This window comes from Triturus cristatus, chromosome 7 (genome assembly GCF_964204655.1).
Source record: "Triturus cristatus chromosome 7, aTriCri1.1, whole genome shotgun sequence".
In the NCBI taxonomy this organism is placed as follows: Eukaryota; Metazoa; Chordata; class Amphibia; order Caudata; family Salamandridae; genus Triturus; species Triturus cristatus.
In genome coordinates, this window is record NC_140590.1 from 65,736,971 (window position 1) to 65,751,403 (window position 14,433).

Sequence of the window (14,433 nt, forward strand, 5' to 3'; positions counted from 1 at the left end):
GCAACGCCTCAGCAACATCGGAATCCAAGAGAAGGCACTAGAGTGGATCAGCTCGTTCCTCGCCGGAAGAACCCAGAGAGTCCGCCTCCCCCCGTTCAGATCCGAGGCCACCGAAGTCATCTGCGGCGTACCACAAGGATCATCACTCAGCCCCACCCTCTTCAACGTCTACATGAGCCCCCTTGCAGCCATGCCACGCCAACACAACCTCAACATCATCTCATACGCCGACGACACCCAGCTGATCCTCTCCCTCACCAATGACCCAGCCACCGCCAGAACCAACCTACACGAAGGGATGAAAGACGTAGCCGAGTGGATGATGAACAGCCGCCTGAAACTGAACTCAGACAAGACGGAAGTCCTCATCCTTGGATCATCACCCTCTGCCTGGTACGACTCCTGGTGGCCCCCTGCCCTGGGCAGCGCACCCAAACCAACGGACCACGCACTCAACCTGGGCTTCATCCTGGACTCCTCCCTCTCGATGACCAGACAAGTCAACGCCGTCTCATCATCATGTTTCAGCATCCTACGCATGCTCCGTAAGATCTTCCGATGGATCCCCACCAAAACCAGGAAGACGGTCACCCAGGCACTCGTCACCAGCCGACTGGACTACGGAAACACCCTCTACACCGGAACCACAGCCAAACTACAGAAAAGACTCCAACGCATCCAGAACGCCTCCGCACGACTCATCCTGGACATCCCCCAACACAGCCACATCTGCGGACACCTGAGAGACCTGCACTGGCTCCCCGTCAGCAAGAGAATCACGTTCCAACTCCTCACCCATGCACACAAGGCCCTCCACGACCTGGGCCTCAGGTACCTCAACAACCGCCTGACCTTCTACACTCCCACCCGCCAGCTACGATCGACCAGCCACGCCCTCGCCGCCGTTCCACGCATTCGAAGAGCCACCATGGGAGGAAGATCCTTCTCCTACCTGGCAGCCAAGACGTGGAACTCCCTCCCCATCCACCTCCGTCTGACCCAAGACCACCTCTCCTTCAGGAAGCAACTCAAGACCTGGCTGTTCAAGCAGTAGCAGACCCCCCTCCCCCAAGCGCCTTGAGACCCTCCGGGTGAGGAGCGCGCTATACAAATATCTTGATTGATTGATTGAAGTTGCTAGGATGCAGTTGCCAAGAATACATCATCATGACATGGACAAATGGAATACAATAAAAGAGTACACCATATCCTCTTTCTTTAACAAATAAAAGAACCAAAAATATAACTAATCACATATGTAATCTTGCAACCTTTTAGGTGGTATTTTAGGGCGCGCACTGCGCGCAGCGCACTCCCTATTGGGAACATTAAAACTCATATTGAAATCTTTGTTGGGAACATCACCTAGCTCATTACCATCACTGGAATTGGATTTCAACCACTCCTGCGCCTCAGTCTCATTGCACTTGGCCACACAATTTGCATTCCACCATTTTCCATCAGAAAGCTTCAGGAAGTCACCATTGATTACCAATATTCTCTTGGGATCAGATAACTTGGAACTTCCTTTACAATGAGTAGTACCTATTTTCACTCTCTCATACTTGCCTAACTCAAACACCCTTGGTCTTTTGACTAACTTGTCATTATGTTTCTGCTCATACAAGTTTTGATACTTCTCTACTTTAGTTCTTATAGCACTCTCATTAACCAATTTCCTTCTATTCCTTCCCATCCAAGCTGGTACGGCTATTGAACATGGAACTCTACCCTTCAGTAAACAAAAAGGAGTTTCACCCGTTGCAGAATGTGGAGTTATTCTGTAATTCCACAACATATTTCTCACCGAACTCTTCCAACAAGCATTGCTTTGTACAACCATCTGAATACATTCCCCTAGGACACGGTTAAAGCATTCAATCAAACCGTTTCACCTAGGATGATACACTGGTGTCTTACAATGTTTGATACCCCATTTCTTAAGAAAGTCACCAAATTCCTTAGACAAAAATTGGGGACCGTTGTCAGTCAAACTTTCCGCTGGACATCCTTCTCTGCAGAAAATCTCTTCACAAAAATCAATTACATTGCTAGATTTAACTTCACGTGCAAAAGTTACCTCCGGCCATTTGGAAAAATAATCCATCAAAACAATGGCATACTTACTGCCAACACCTAAGATCTCGAAAGGACCACAAATATCAATGGCCACCCTTTCCCAAGCATGTTTTGGCCATTTCACATGATGAATGGAAGTTTCCTGTACTACATGAGCCTTGTCACTACGCGAACATGCTACACAATCTCTCACAAATCTCTCAATTTGCCTGTCCATCCCTGGCCACCAGAAATCTTCACTTGCCCTCCTCTTCATGGCGGTCATGCCACAGTGGCCCTCATGCAATAGTTCAATCAATCTTGGCCTTATAGAAACAGGAACCACTAACCTGTCATTCCTCCTCAAAATGCCATTTACCACAGATAATTCACACCAAACCTCCTTGTATTATATCATGTCCTCATGTTATCTCCACCCTTCATTCATAGGTAAACATTCTATGACCTTTTTCATAACAACATCGTCTGAAATAGCTTGCTTCCAATCAACCTCTTCAATGGCTTGACATACATCCACCAAATTATCTACAATCCAATCATCTACTTCTGAATTGATTTCTTCACTGTCAGACTTAACTACCGGAAGACATGATAGACAATCAACGTTAACATTTCTCACGCCAGGAACATACTTCAAAATGAAATTGAATTCTTGTAAGCGATATATCCACTTAGAAATACGTGGTGTGGCTCTGCCGGCACCCGTAGTGGAAAACATGTCAATCAAAGGTTTGTGATCTGTGTGTAATTCAAAATTTGTACCCCACACAAAATTACGGAAGTGTTGCACCCCCCACCAACACGCGAATGACTCCTTCTTAATGGTGGAGTACATGCTCTCAGCGCCTTTGAGTGTGCGTGATGCAAAGGCCACCACCCGTTCCTTACCATCATGAATTTGCATCAGCACAGCTCCTAATCCGTGCCCACTAGCATTAGTTACAATAATGCACCTATCTTTGGAATTGAATGGTTTCAAAGCAGTAGTATTCATGACAGCTTTCTTCACTTCTTCGAAGGCACGTTGATAATTATCAGACCACACATACGTCACATTTGTCTTCATTAATTCTCGAAGAGGAAACACACAGGTGGAGAAATTGTAAATAAATCTTGAGTAGTATTCAGCAAGTCCAAGAAATGACCTTACCTGGTCTTTATTTTCTGGAATAGGTGCATTCTCTAAGTCTTCCACAAGTTTGAACTTAGGTTTGACACCTTCTTGTGATAGAGTATGACCTAGATAATCTACTTCCGTTTTCAAAATTTACACTTCTGTAGGCTTATAATTCGACCAGCCTGCTCTAATTTGTTTAAAACCCTCTCCACCAGATAGTTGTGCTCCGATTTATCTTTTCCCCACACTAAAACATTGTCTTGGAATACAAGCACATTAGGGACATCTTTCAAAACTACTTGCATGACCCTTTGAAAAACTGCCGAAGCAGAAGCCAGACCAAAGGGCATTCGGACAAATTGAAATGCTCCTTCAGGCGTTATGAAAGATGTTAAATGCTTGGATTCAGGTTGTTATAGGATCTGATGGTACGCACTTGACAAATCCAAAGTAGAAAAAAACTTACCATTGCCAACACTAGACAACATCTCATTGATATGAGGCAAAGGATAGCGATCTATACAAATGCATTCGTTTAAGTCTCTTAAGTCCACACACATGCGGATACTGCCATTGGGTTTGCGTTCGATAACGATCGGATTTAGCCACTCTGATGCTTCTATTGGTTCTATAATGCCTTTCTTACACAATCTATTTGATTCTTCTTTAAGAAGATCTCTTATTGCTTACGGTACGTTTCGCACTTTGTGTACATTAGGAATTATTCCTTTCTTTGAAACTATACGATGCCTAAATTTCTTCAGACACCCCAATTCCTTTTTAAATAGATTGGGAAACTTGGACATCCATTCATTACTATCTTGTGAATCAGTCTAAAGTACTTGAACCGGACGGTTGGGATTGAGTATAATGTTTAAGGCTTTTTGCTCTCTACATCCAAGTAAAGGCTTACCCTTCTCCACTACATATATCTTGGCTATAGTCTCCCTATCTTGAAATTTAATTTTGGATGAAAAATAACCTAGAACAGGTAGTTTTTGCCCGCAGTACCCCACAGGATTCATATCCGCAATTTGTAAATTTTTGGAACCCAAATCTACCCAATTTTGTTTGTCAATCAGGGTAAACGGAGAACATGAATCCGCGCACATCTGAATGCTTTTGTCATCCACACAAATGTTACACTTAGGAGGGTTGTAATTGTCACTAACATTCGCATCTACATCGTTGACCTCATCAATCACTAATATCTCAATATCACTCTCATTGGAATTAGTTGCAGACTCATCTCTAAGTGCATTTACGACTAGTTTAGACTGAGAAATTCCAGATGCTTTGCAAACCCTCGAAAAATGCCCTATTCTTTTACATTTATAGCATCTACTTTTTGCTGCAGGGCAATGAATAGCGTCAGAAGAATGTCTGTTACTCCCACATCTTTAACATACTTTACTAACACTAGTGAAATGGTTTTCCTCAACAGTTCCAGCGCTAAGAAACCTCGTTGGTGTGCGCTACACTTTACACATAAACTAAACCTAAGCACTGCGTCCCAATTATGGCTGTTACGCAACCAGCCGAGAAAGGTCCTTGCCTGCGCTGAGAGTCATGGCCGGGAGCATCATTTATCAACAACACATCGTGCACATCATGTAAGAAGAGTTCGCTAACTCCCCCGGCCCCTCTGGCTGGTGACAGGACAACGGGTTGTGCCTCGCTCAGCCCACCCACTACACCCCTGGAATCCCAAGTGCTGAATAGCCCTGGCCACTGGAACTACGCAATTCTGCAGTCGCGGTGTTTTCTGCGTAATGGCGGATTTGCCACATAATGCACGCCACCTGCTGCGTAATCTTCAGATTTCAACAAACAAAATGTCACGAAAAACGCTGCCACGCGTGTAACTTTGTGGCATTTCTTTGCAAAAATTAACTGGGTCCCTTTTCAGTCGGTGAATTCTGCATTGAGTTGTTAAACGCATATTAAGCCGGTGAAAGGGGGGCTTGGGGGGGGAAGGCGACCGCAGGGAGTCCCCACCCCCGGGCAGTTTGGGAGGGGGCGTGTGGAGGGAGGGGTTTGCGGGCCCCGCGCGGTTTTTGAACTTGGGCTTGCTGGTAGGGAAAAGATAGCCCAAAGGCAGCCCAATTAGAGCCCAAATGTAGCAAAATGTTGCCCAGGTATAAATACCTTGGGAGCCCGCCCCCGGCCACCATTTTAGGCTTGGTGACCTGGTGGCCGGGAGCGAGGATAGTGTCGTGTTTTTTGTCAGCGGTGTGGTTTATTAGTGTCTGGTTGCGATGGCGTCTCAGGACTATAGGGTGTTGGAGGCTCTCAGGCTTCTGTCGGAGGCTGGTCGGATGGATCTGGTCATCGGTGATGTGGCGGGGCCGTCGCGCCCCCCGCGGCAGGCCTCGGCTGGAGTGGCGGCGGCGGTGGCAGCGTGTACGTCTCCGAAGCGGTCGCGGCAAGTGACGGTGAGTGAGCGGGGACGCCCGCGCGTGCGGAGAGCGGTCCCCGCTCGTTATGGCCAGGCCGGCCGGGCGAAGGTGTTGGGGGAGGCGGGTGCTGGTGTCGCGGCGGGGATCGGTGGCGGTGTTAGCGGTTCGGCGGAGCTTTCTCTGTCTTCCCCCGTGGGGGGGGCTAAGCGCGGAGGCGGGCGCGGTGTAAAAAGGCGCTCGGCGGCTGGGCCTGAAGTAGCGTCATGTAGCGCGAGGGTGGGGAGCGCTGACACGAGTGTGGGCGGGCCGGTGGTTGTGGCGCAGGTGGCGAGGCGCGAGCAGGGGGCAGATCCGTGGGCTGGGCCAGCGATGTTTGGTGCCGGGGATTCTTCTTTTGTTGTGGGACGTGGGGGTGGGCTGGAGGCGGGTTTCGAGCTCGGGACACGGGTGCCAGATGAGAGGGGTGTTGTTACGTGTGCTGAGGCGGGTTGCCCTGCCGTGAGGCTCAGGGGGTGTGGGGAGGCAGCGCCTAGCAGCCCGTTATTGTTTTCGCCGGGTTCATCGTTGGAGGGTGTGGGTTTTTCTGTGGGGGGGAGGTCTATGGGCGAGGGCGAGTGGGCGCAGGTGGAGGGGTGGTGCCCAGCGCAGGAGGGGGGGACGCAGGAGGTGTCGGAGTGGGGGAGTGCTGTACAGGTACTGGAGCAGGGAGGGGCGGTTTGGCGTTCGGCGGGTCAGGAGTTTGGGGGGAGGGATGGCAAAGTGGGGGGGGATGGGTGGTTTGGGGGGGACAGTGAAGCGTCTGGGGGGGGCTTGGAAGGCGAAGGTTTGGACATTTTCCCCTCCTGGGCTGAAGGTGTCCGGGGTGGTACTGAAGAGGGTGCGGTGGGTTGGGCAGGCGTGCGGGGGCGGGACAGGGTGGGGGGTGCCAAGGAGAGGGTGGTTTATGGGGCGAGCGGTCGTGCCAGGAGGAGGTCGGGTAGGTCGCTATCTTTGGGGGAGGAGTATGGCGAGGTCTCGGCGTCCGTTTTGGGGCATGCTAGGTTGGAGTGGAGCGGGGACGAGGAGGAGATGGTGCCGTCACAGCTCGGGGGGGTAGGGCGAGCGGGTGTGTATGGAGGGGCTATATCAGGCGCGGGTTTGTCGAGCGGTATCAGGTCGCGGGAGGTTGTTAGTTTCATGGCTCCCGGCACACCAGTCCAAACTTTTTCTTTGCAGGATAGGTCAGGTAGCAGAGCAGCAGACTCGGTAGGGCGAGGTACGGCCCACTATCGCCGAGGAGAAGGGAGGATGAGGCCTGGCGCGGCACATTCCGTACCGGCGGGGGATCCCGTCGCGGTCAGCTCACGAAGGTCAGGCGCGACCTCGCTGGCCCCAACGTCACGGCGTTCAAGGTGGATGGACTTTTCTGATAAATTGGATGCTTGTGTTAAGCGTGGTAGAGGGGAGGACCGGCGAGTACAGTCGGCTCCCCCGCAAGGTGGTTATAAGGCCATGGAGGCCGCTGGTGCTAATGTAGGGTCCGGTAAGGCCCGAATGGTGGATTTTGCTGAGGAGGCGCGGATGGTGGAGGAGCCATTACTGCTCGACTATGATGAGGATAGCCCCGAGGAGGGGGAGATACGGGGTGATGAGGTGGGGGGACACGCTCATGCTTCTCGTAGTCTGTTTCAGGTTCCGGGTGTGGCACCCAGTGCACAGTCTGCGGTGGTGAAATCGTCAGGAGAGCACGGCCCGTCAGCGAGGGCACATCCTCCAAGGGATTCTTCGGCACGGGTGGTGAGGCGGTCGGAGTCGGTCCGCACACCCTCCTTAGAGCCAGGTGAGAGCGCGAAAACACGGGCCAAACCTATTATGGTGTCTGTGGGGTCTGGGGAGGATGGGGGTGGGGGTGTGTCGGAGGGGAGATTGTATAGAGGCAAGTATGTGAAGGACGCGGGGGTTGGCACTGGGAAGGAGGTAACCTTGTCAGGGACCAAGGTGGAGAGTGGGTCTCAAGTAGAGGCAGGCGATGGGAAGGAGAAGCCGCAGAGCAAGGAATTGAAGATCAAGAAGCTCCCTTATATGGGGGTGACTAAGCCCCTGGGTGCGCATTTAATGCTGGCGACGAAAGAGCGTATTTGGAAAGGTGAATATGTTGAGCTTCTGAAATTATTACACAGGGAGGTGAGGTCTAAGGAGGGTTCTAAAGAGGAAGAGTACGAGTTGGCTAAGCGCCCTAAGGTGCCGCTGACGATCGAGAACTGGACGGCAGCGTTCTTAATTTATGCTAGTGTTTACTGCGAAAGGTTTCCTGAGCGCTGCGTAGCCCTATTTAAATATATGGACGTTATTCGGAAGGCTCAACTCACTGGTACGGGTTATGCGTGGGCCCAGTATGATGAGGAGTTTCGAGCCCGTATGGCTTGGGATGATGAAGCTAAATGGGGCGAGTTGGATAATGACCTGTGGCAACATACTATGGGGGCCGCGCCAGGGGGTAAGACGATTTTTACGGCTAGTGGTCTGCCGTTAGTGTACCGGCCCTTTCAGGGAAAGCCCACCCGGGGTGGGGTGGGAGGCTCAGCCGCATCACAGTCTGGGGTCGGGGCGTGTTGGGATTTCAACAAGGGCCTGTGCACGCGAGAGTATTGTAAATACAAACACGAGTGTTCTAAGTGCGGCAAGCGGCACTCCCTCGTCAACTGCTGGGGAGTTAGGCCATCAGGAGGGCAGCAAGCAGGTGCAGGGTTGCCTGGCAGCGCGCAGCAGTCACAGGGTGGGCGAGGGGGTAGGGGCGCACAGGGTCCTGGGCCAAAGGGCTCCTACACCAATTAAATTGGCTCGGCTACAGGCTGCCCTGGATGGCTACGAGGATCTGGTGGCAAAGCGAACTCTTTTGGATGGTTTCAGGTGGGGTTTTCATTTGGGGTACCACGGGCCCCGGCAGAGAAGGTGGGCGGATAATTTGAAATCCGCAGCGGAGTACAAGCTGGTGGTGCGAGAGAAATTGCGTAAGGAAGTGCATGAGGGGAGGATGGCAGGCCCGTTTGGAGAATGGCCAGTTCCTAATTTGATCATTTCCCCTATTGGTGTGGTGCCCAAGAAGGAGGAGGGGCAGTTTCGGCTGATTCAGCATTTGTCATGGCCTGAAGGGTCGTCAGTCAATGATTTTATCGATGAAGACGCTGCTTCGGTGTCATACTCCTCAGTTGACGTCGCTATGTCACTGGTTGTGGCCGCGGGCGCAGCTGCAGGGATGGCAAAGTGCGATATTAAGTCGGCTTTCCGGCTGCTCCCGGTTCATCCGGATGACTGGCCTTTGTTGGGCATACAATTTGAGGGTGAATGGTATGTGGATAAGGCGCTACCCATGGGTTGCTCGGTGTCATGTGCCCTTTTCGAGCTATTCAGCACTTTTTTGCAGTGGTTTTTCACGCACCGCACTGGTCACAGCTGGGTCACACATTATCTGGATGATTTCTTTTTTGTGGGCTCTCCGGGCTCTTCGGAGTGCCGGCGCGCGCTGGCGTCGTTTCAGGAGCTTATGGAGGAGTTGGGGGTGCCTTTAGCTCCGGAGAAAACAATGGGGCCGGATACTGTCATTTCATTCTTGGGCATTGAACTTGACTCAGTTGCCATGCAGGCTCGGCTGCCCGCGGATAAGAAATCTAAAATGTTGGTTTTGCTGGACGAGATGTTGGCTCGACCGAAGGTGACGGTGAAGGACATACAGGTGTTGCTAGGCCATCTGAACTTTGCTTGTAGGGTGGTTCGGGCGGGGCGGACTTTCTGTCGGCGCCTGGGCCGGGCCTTAGCAGGCCGGCACTTGCCTCATCATCATGTGCGCCTGTCGGCTGGGGTGAAGGAGGATTTGCGGATGTGGTCCTTTTTCCTGCACTCATTTAACGGGGTGCCTTTGGCCAGGGACGAGGATGTACAGTGGGATGTGCAGCTGTTTTCAGATGCAGCGGGCAGTGAAGGTTTTGGCATCTACTGGCAGGGGCATTGGTGTGCAGAGCAGTGGCCTCAGGAGTGGAAGAATGGTGGGCGGAGCATTGCCTTTTTGGAACTCTTCTCACTTTTGGTGGCTTTGACCATTTGGGGCAAAGAGCTGGAGCACAAGAGGGTGCTTTTCCGTGTGGACAACATGGCGGTGGTGCAAATAGTCAATAGACAATCGGCCAGGGATGAGCAGATTCTGAAATTACTGAGGGTGTTTGTGCTGGGCTGTTTGCGCTATGACATTTCATTCAGGGCTTTGCACGTACCGGGCGTGGACAATGACATCGCGGATGCTTTGTCTCGTTCACAGTGGGAGAGATTCCATGGGCTGGCCAAAGAGGCGGACAGGACACCGACCCCGATGCCGGAGCACCTCTGGTCGGTCGGCAACGCAGGGTGTTTCAACTGGTGGTAGGTTCTTTGTCGGTTTCCACGCGTACGGCGTACACATTGGCATGGAAGGAATTTTTGGCGTCAGGTGCTAGTAGGAGGGTAGAGCCGGGGCGCAGTTCGGAGGATGTGGTTCAATTTATCCTTGACCTCATTGAGAAGGGTCTGTCGCGGGTCACTATAGCAGGGAAGTTGGCTGGGGTTGCTTTCATGGGGAAGCTTTTTTGGGGTTATGCCCCGTCTGCTGGGGAAATAGGTCGCAGGATGCTTGAAGGGTGGGCGAGAGAACGGGGCGGTACTGGGGTGTCCCGTTTGCCGATTTCCTGGCAGACGCTGGCTCGTTTGCTGGCTGTGTTGCCTGCAGTTTGCACTGACGATTTTGAAGTTGCGTTGTTTTCTACCCTTATGGTTTTCATGTTTTTCGGAGCTTTCAGGGTTTCGGAGCTCTGGGGACCAAGTTGAAGCGGGGTATTTGTTGGCAGGATGTTTTCATATCGGACACTGGCGTACATGTTTGGTTGGCCAGTTCCAAAACAGATCAGAAGGGGGTTGGTAAAGGGGTTTGGTTGGAGGCAGGATCCCCTAGTTGCACATGTCCGCTGCGCTGGGCCAGGCAGTGGAGGTCGCTCTCGGGGGGGGGGGGGGGCCAGTTAGTTTTTCAACACATAGACGGGGCGCGCGTCTCTGACTATCAGCTGCGCATGGTCCTGCGTAAGGGGTTGCAGCGGTTGGGGTTGGATGGCGCGCAGTTTGGGACACATTCTTTCAGGATTGGGGCAGCGACTGAGGCGCATAACCGGGGTTGGTCGCAGGGCGATATAATGCGCTTGGGGCGTTGGTCCTCTTCCTGCTTTCACAAATATGTACGGGAGGATCCTCCTTTGGCGCCTGCGTCTACTGCTTTGGTGTGAGTCTCATATTTGTTTTTCATTTCAGGTTCGGTGGCCGGGCCACACACGAGGGAGTTGACGGTGTGGATTGTGGGGCATTCCTTCGTCAAGTGGGCGCACGTTCAGGCGTGCAAAAGTTATTTTGGGGAAAGTTTGGGTTTCAATGGCAGCCTTTTTCGATTGGTATGGAAGGGTAAGGGGGGGATGCTTTGGAGGGAGCTGATCCCCTGTCTGAATAAAGCCATGGTGAAGGGTCAATGCCCGGATATTCTGTTAATTCACTTGGGGGAGAATGATCTTTGTAGTGTGAAAGGGGTGGTATTGTTGCGAGCCATGAAAAGAGACTTGGCGTTGTTGAAGGAGCAGTGGTCGGGTTGTCATGTTCTCTGGACGGAATTGGTCCCGCGGAGGGTGTGGAGAGGGGCATTGAAGCCCAGGGCGGTTGATAGGTCTCGGAGGAAAGTGAATTTGGAGGTTTCCCGGTTTTGTCGAGATTTGGGCTTCGGGAGAGTCACCCATAAAGATATCCGCTTTGAGGCAGTAGAGTTTTTTCGGGGAGATGGGGTCCATTTGTCGAGGTTGGGCATGGATCTTTATTTGTTGGAGCTCAGGGAGGTCTTGTCTCGGTGCTTGAGGGGGCAGAATCAGGCTCGTTGTGTTTAAAGCCTTTTTTGTTGGGGGGCAGAAAGAGGGGAGGGTAGTTGCACCGCCCCCCTCTTTCTGGGTGGCGGGGGTTATGGTGATTTTCTGGTCAGTTTTACCGGAAGTTGGTGGAGTTATTGGGGTTGAGTTGGGGTTATCGACAGGAAAAGGTTAGTTTGGTAAATTTAGTTCGGTTACACAGTTTGGGGGCCGATAGCTGAAAAGGGGCAGGCAGGGGAGTTTTGGTTAACAGAAGGTTTGGATTTAGAGATTGTTGGGGGGTTATACAGGAGTGTAATGTTTTATAATGTTTTATAATGTTTTTATATTGTTGTAATGTTGTAATGTACGGGCGGGGGCGGGCTCGAAGGTATTTAGGGGAGGGGGCGGGGGGGCGGGGCTAGGCATGTTATATTTAGCGAGGCCTAGTTTTGGAAGGCGTTTCGGCCAAGGAATTTAATTTGTAATGTGCACCTGTTTCCAATAAAGCGGCCTTTTACACACAACGATCTTGTCAGTGGCCTGCTTCCCCCCCTCCACCCCTCCCTCCCAAGGGGGGCTTGGGGGGGGAAGGCGACCGCAGGGAGTCCCCACCCCCGGGCAGTTTGGGAGGGGGCGTGTGGAGGGAGGGGTTTGCGGGCCCCGCGCGGTTTTTGAACTTGGGCTTGCTGGTAGGGAAAAGATAGCCCAAAGGCAGCCCAATTAGAGCCCAAATGTAGCAAAATGTTGCCCAGGTATAAATACCTTGGGAGCCCGCCCCCGGCCACCATTTTAGGCTTGGTGACCTGGTGGCCGGGAGCGAGGATAGTGTCGTGTTTTTTGTCCCCTCCCTCTCTCCCTCCCTCAAAAAACACGTTTTTTGGGTGTTTTTTCTCCAATTTTTCGTTTCGGGGTTTGGGTTTTCAGTATACGTTTTTCCAGTTTTTCCCCCTTTTTGCGAAATTTTCCAGGCGTTTTGTGGGAACAGATGTGCAAGGGGTTCTGCTATGTTTGTACTTTGTCGCTTGGAGCAGGTGCTGTGCGGGGGTTATGGTGATTTTCTGGTCAGTTTTACCGGAAGTTGGTGGAGTTATTGGGGTTGAGTTGGGGTTATCGACAGGAAAAGGTTAGTTTGGTAAATTTAGTTCGGTTACACAGTTTGGGGGCCGATAGCTGAAAAGGGGCAGGCAGGGGAGTTTTGGTTAACAGAAGGTTTGGATTTAGAGATTGTTGGGGGGTTATACAGGAGTGTAATGTTTTATAATGTTTTATAATGTTTTTATATTGTTGTAATGTTGTAATGTACGGGCGGGGGCGGGCTCGAAGGTATTTAGGGGAGGGGGCGGGGGGGCGGGGCTAGGCATGTTATATTTAGCGAGGCCTAGTTTTGGAAGGCGTTTCGGCCAAGGAATTTAATTTGTAATGTGCACCTGTTTCCAATAAAGCGGCCTTTTACACACAACGATCTTGTCAGTGGCCTGCTTCCCCCCCTCCACCCCTCCCTCCCAATGTTTGTCCGCGAGTGTGACGATATGGCGAAGCAATGACACAAAAAGAGTGTCGCATTAAAAAGCCTATTTCGCCTTTTTACCGCACAATTTAGTCAACCCTGCCGCTTAATTTGGAGTCTTGTTCCATAATCCAGGTTATCCACTGATGCTGTGCATAGCACACCTCTGTCCGAGCTACCTTCCTTCCTCTCCCAGGTCCGGCCTTTCTCCCTGACCAGCTCAGTGTAGCAGGATGTCCCTTCTTTAGCTTTGTGAACAATGGGGCTGCTCAATGTAGCGCCTAGAAGGGATAGCTATTGGTTTAACGGCTGGGTCCTGTGTGGCCCAGTCCTCATGTGGCTGCGTCATGACGTCACACTCCACCGGTTTTGGTAGGTGACGCGCACAAGGCGCACTGGCGCCCCTTCCAGGCGCTACCTCCTTTCACGCCCTAGCAGCCTCGTGTTTTACGAGGCGGGGGTGCGGCTTTGGGATCGGCCTCGTTTCGCCTCCCGACCAACTGGTTCGGCGCGGCTGCATTTTTGACCGTCCTCACGAATACCCGAGGGGAGAAGAAGGTGAGGTGCTGAGCCGGCCTAGTCGAGCTCTCCATGGCGGTAAAGGTGCCTCGAGGACTGCGCCTCTGAGGGACTCCCGGGGCGACGCTGCGCGGGGGGCCGGAGCGACCCCAGGATGAAGGCGCTCCTAGGGACCCTCCTGCTCTTCCTCCCACTCGGTAAGTGGGGTCTTCTTGCATTATTCAGGGGTGTCCGCCAATCCACAGCACCCACAGAGCACCCCGCAATGTGAGTGCTGTTGGGACGGAGGCACTTTGAGAACTTACTGATGGGGGGCACGTGGTCGTCCCTCACCTAGGGGACCTGGCTTCTGATCTTAGCTTCACGCGTGACTATAATTGTGTGATTCTGGGCAAATCACTTCATCGCTTTCTCTCTCTCGCTCTCTCGAATTGTGTAAATATGTGATTTGTAATACAGTATAATAATATAAGTATGTGATCTGACACGTGCGTGTATTAATGTTTGCAATGTATACATCTCCACTGGATGCGCACCTCTTGTGTCGCATCCCAGCCGCTTGTAGGTGTAGCCCTTCGGGGTTCCTGACTAGGTGCACGCAATATCAATACAGAGAGAGGCGCTAGAGATGTCGTATGGATTATTGGATCAGCAACGATAACATCCGTGTTATTCATATATACCACTTAAACTTGGTGGTGTACAAGCGCTTCATGTAAATGTAGTGGCAGTGTCGTAGCTTCATGGGGGTGGTTGGGGTGTCAAACCCTACTAATTAATGCATTTTGGGATAAATAGTTGGTTGCAGGTGCTTTCACGCGGGTATGGTGAGGTGTCTGTTGGATTTCACGAGGATTTTTTTGTACACAGAAAAAAACGCACACTTTCCACCTCTCTGTTTCGAAAGGATTAAAAAATGTTGGTTAT

The 14,433-nt window shown here is 51.8% G+C and overlaps 2 protein-coding genes across 2 annotated transcripts in view; one reads left to right on the forward strand and one right to left on the reverse strand.

Annotated features, from left to right (window-relative positions):
- The window catches only part of LOC146808829 (urokinase plasminogen activator surface receptor-like), a 644,273-nt gene that overhangs the window by 453,902 nt on the left and 175,938 nt on the right, over window positions 1-14,433 (reverse strand). The gene's annotated exons all lie outside the window — the stretch shown is intronic.
- Window positions 13,522-14,433, forward strand: part of LOC146808830 (urokinase plasminogen activator surface receptor-like) — a 250,196-nt gene continuing 249,284 nt past the window's right edge. The window contains exon 1 of the mRNA XM_085615654.1: window positions 13,522-13,703. Coding sequence (XP_085471780.1) covers window positions 13,661-13,703 — 43 coding nt within the window. The 5' untranslated portion in view covers window positions 13,522-13,660. The remainder of the gene's footprint in view (window positions 13,704-14,433) is intronic.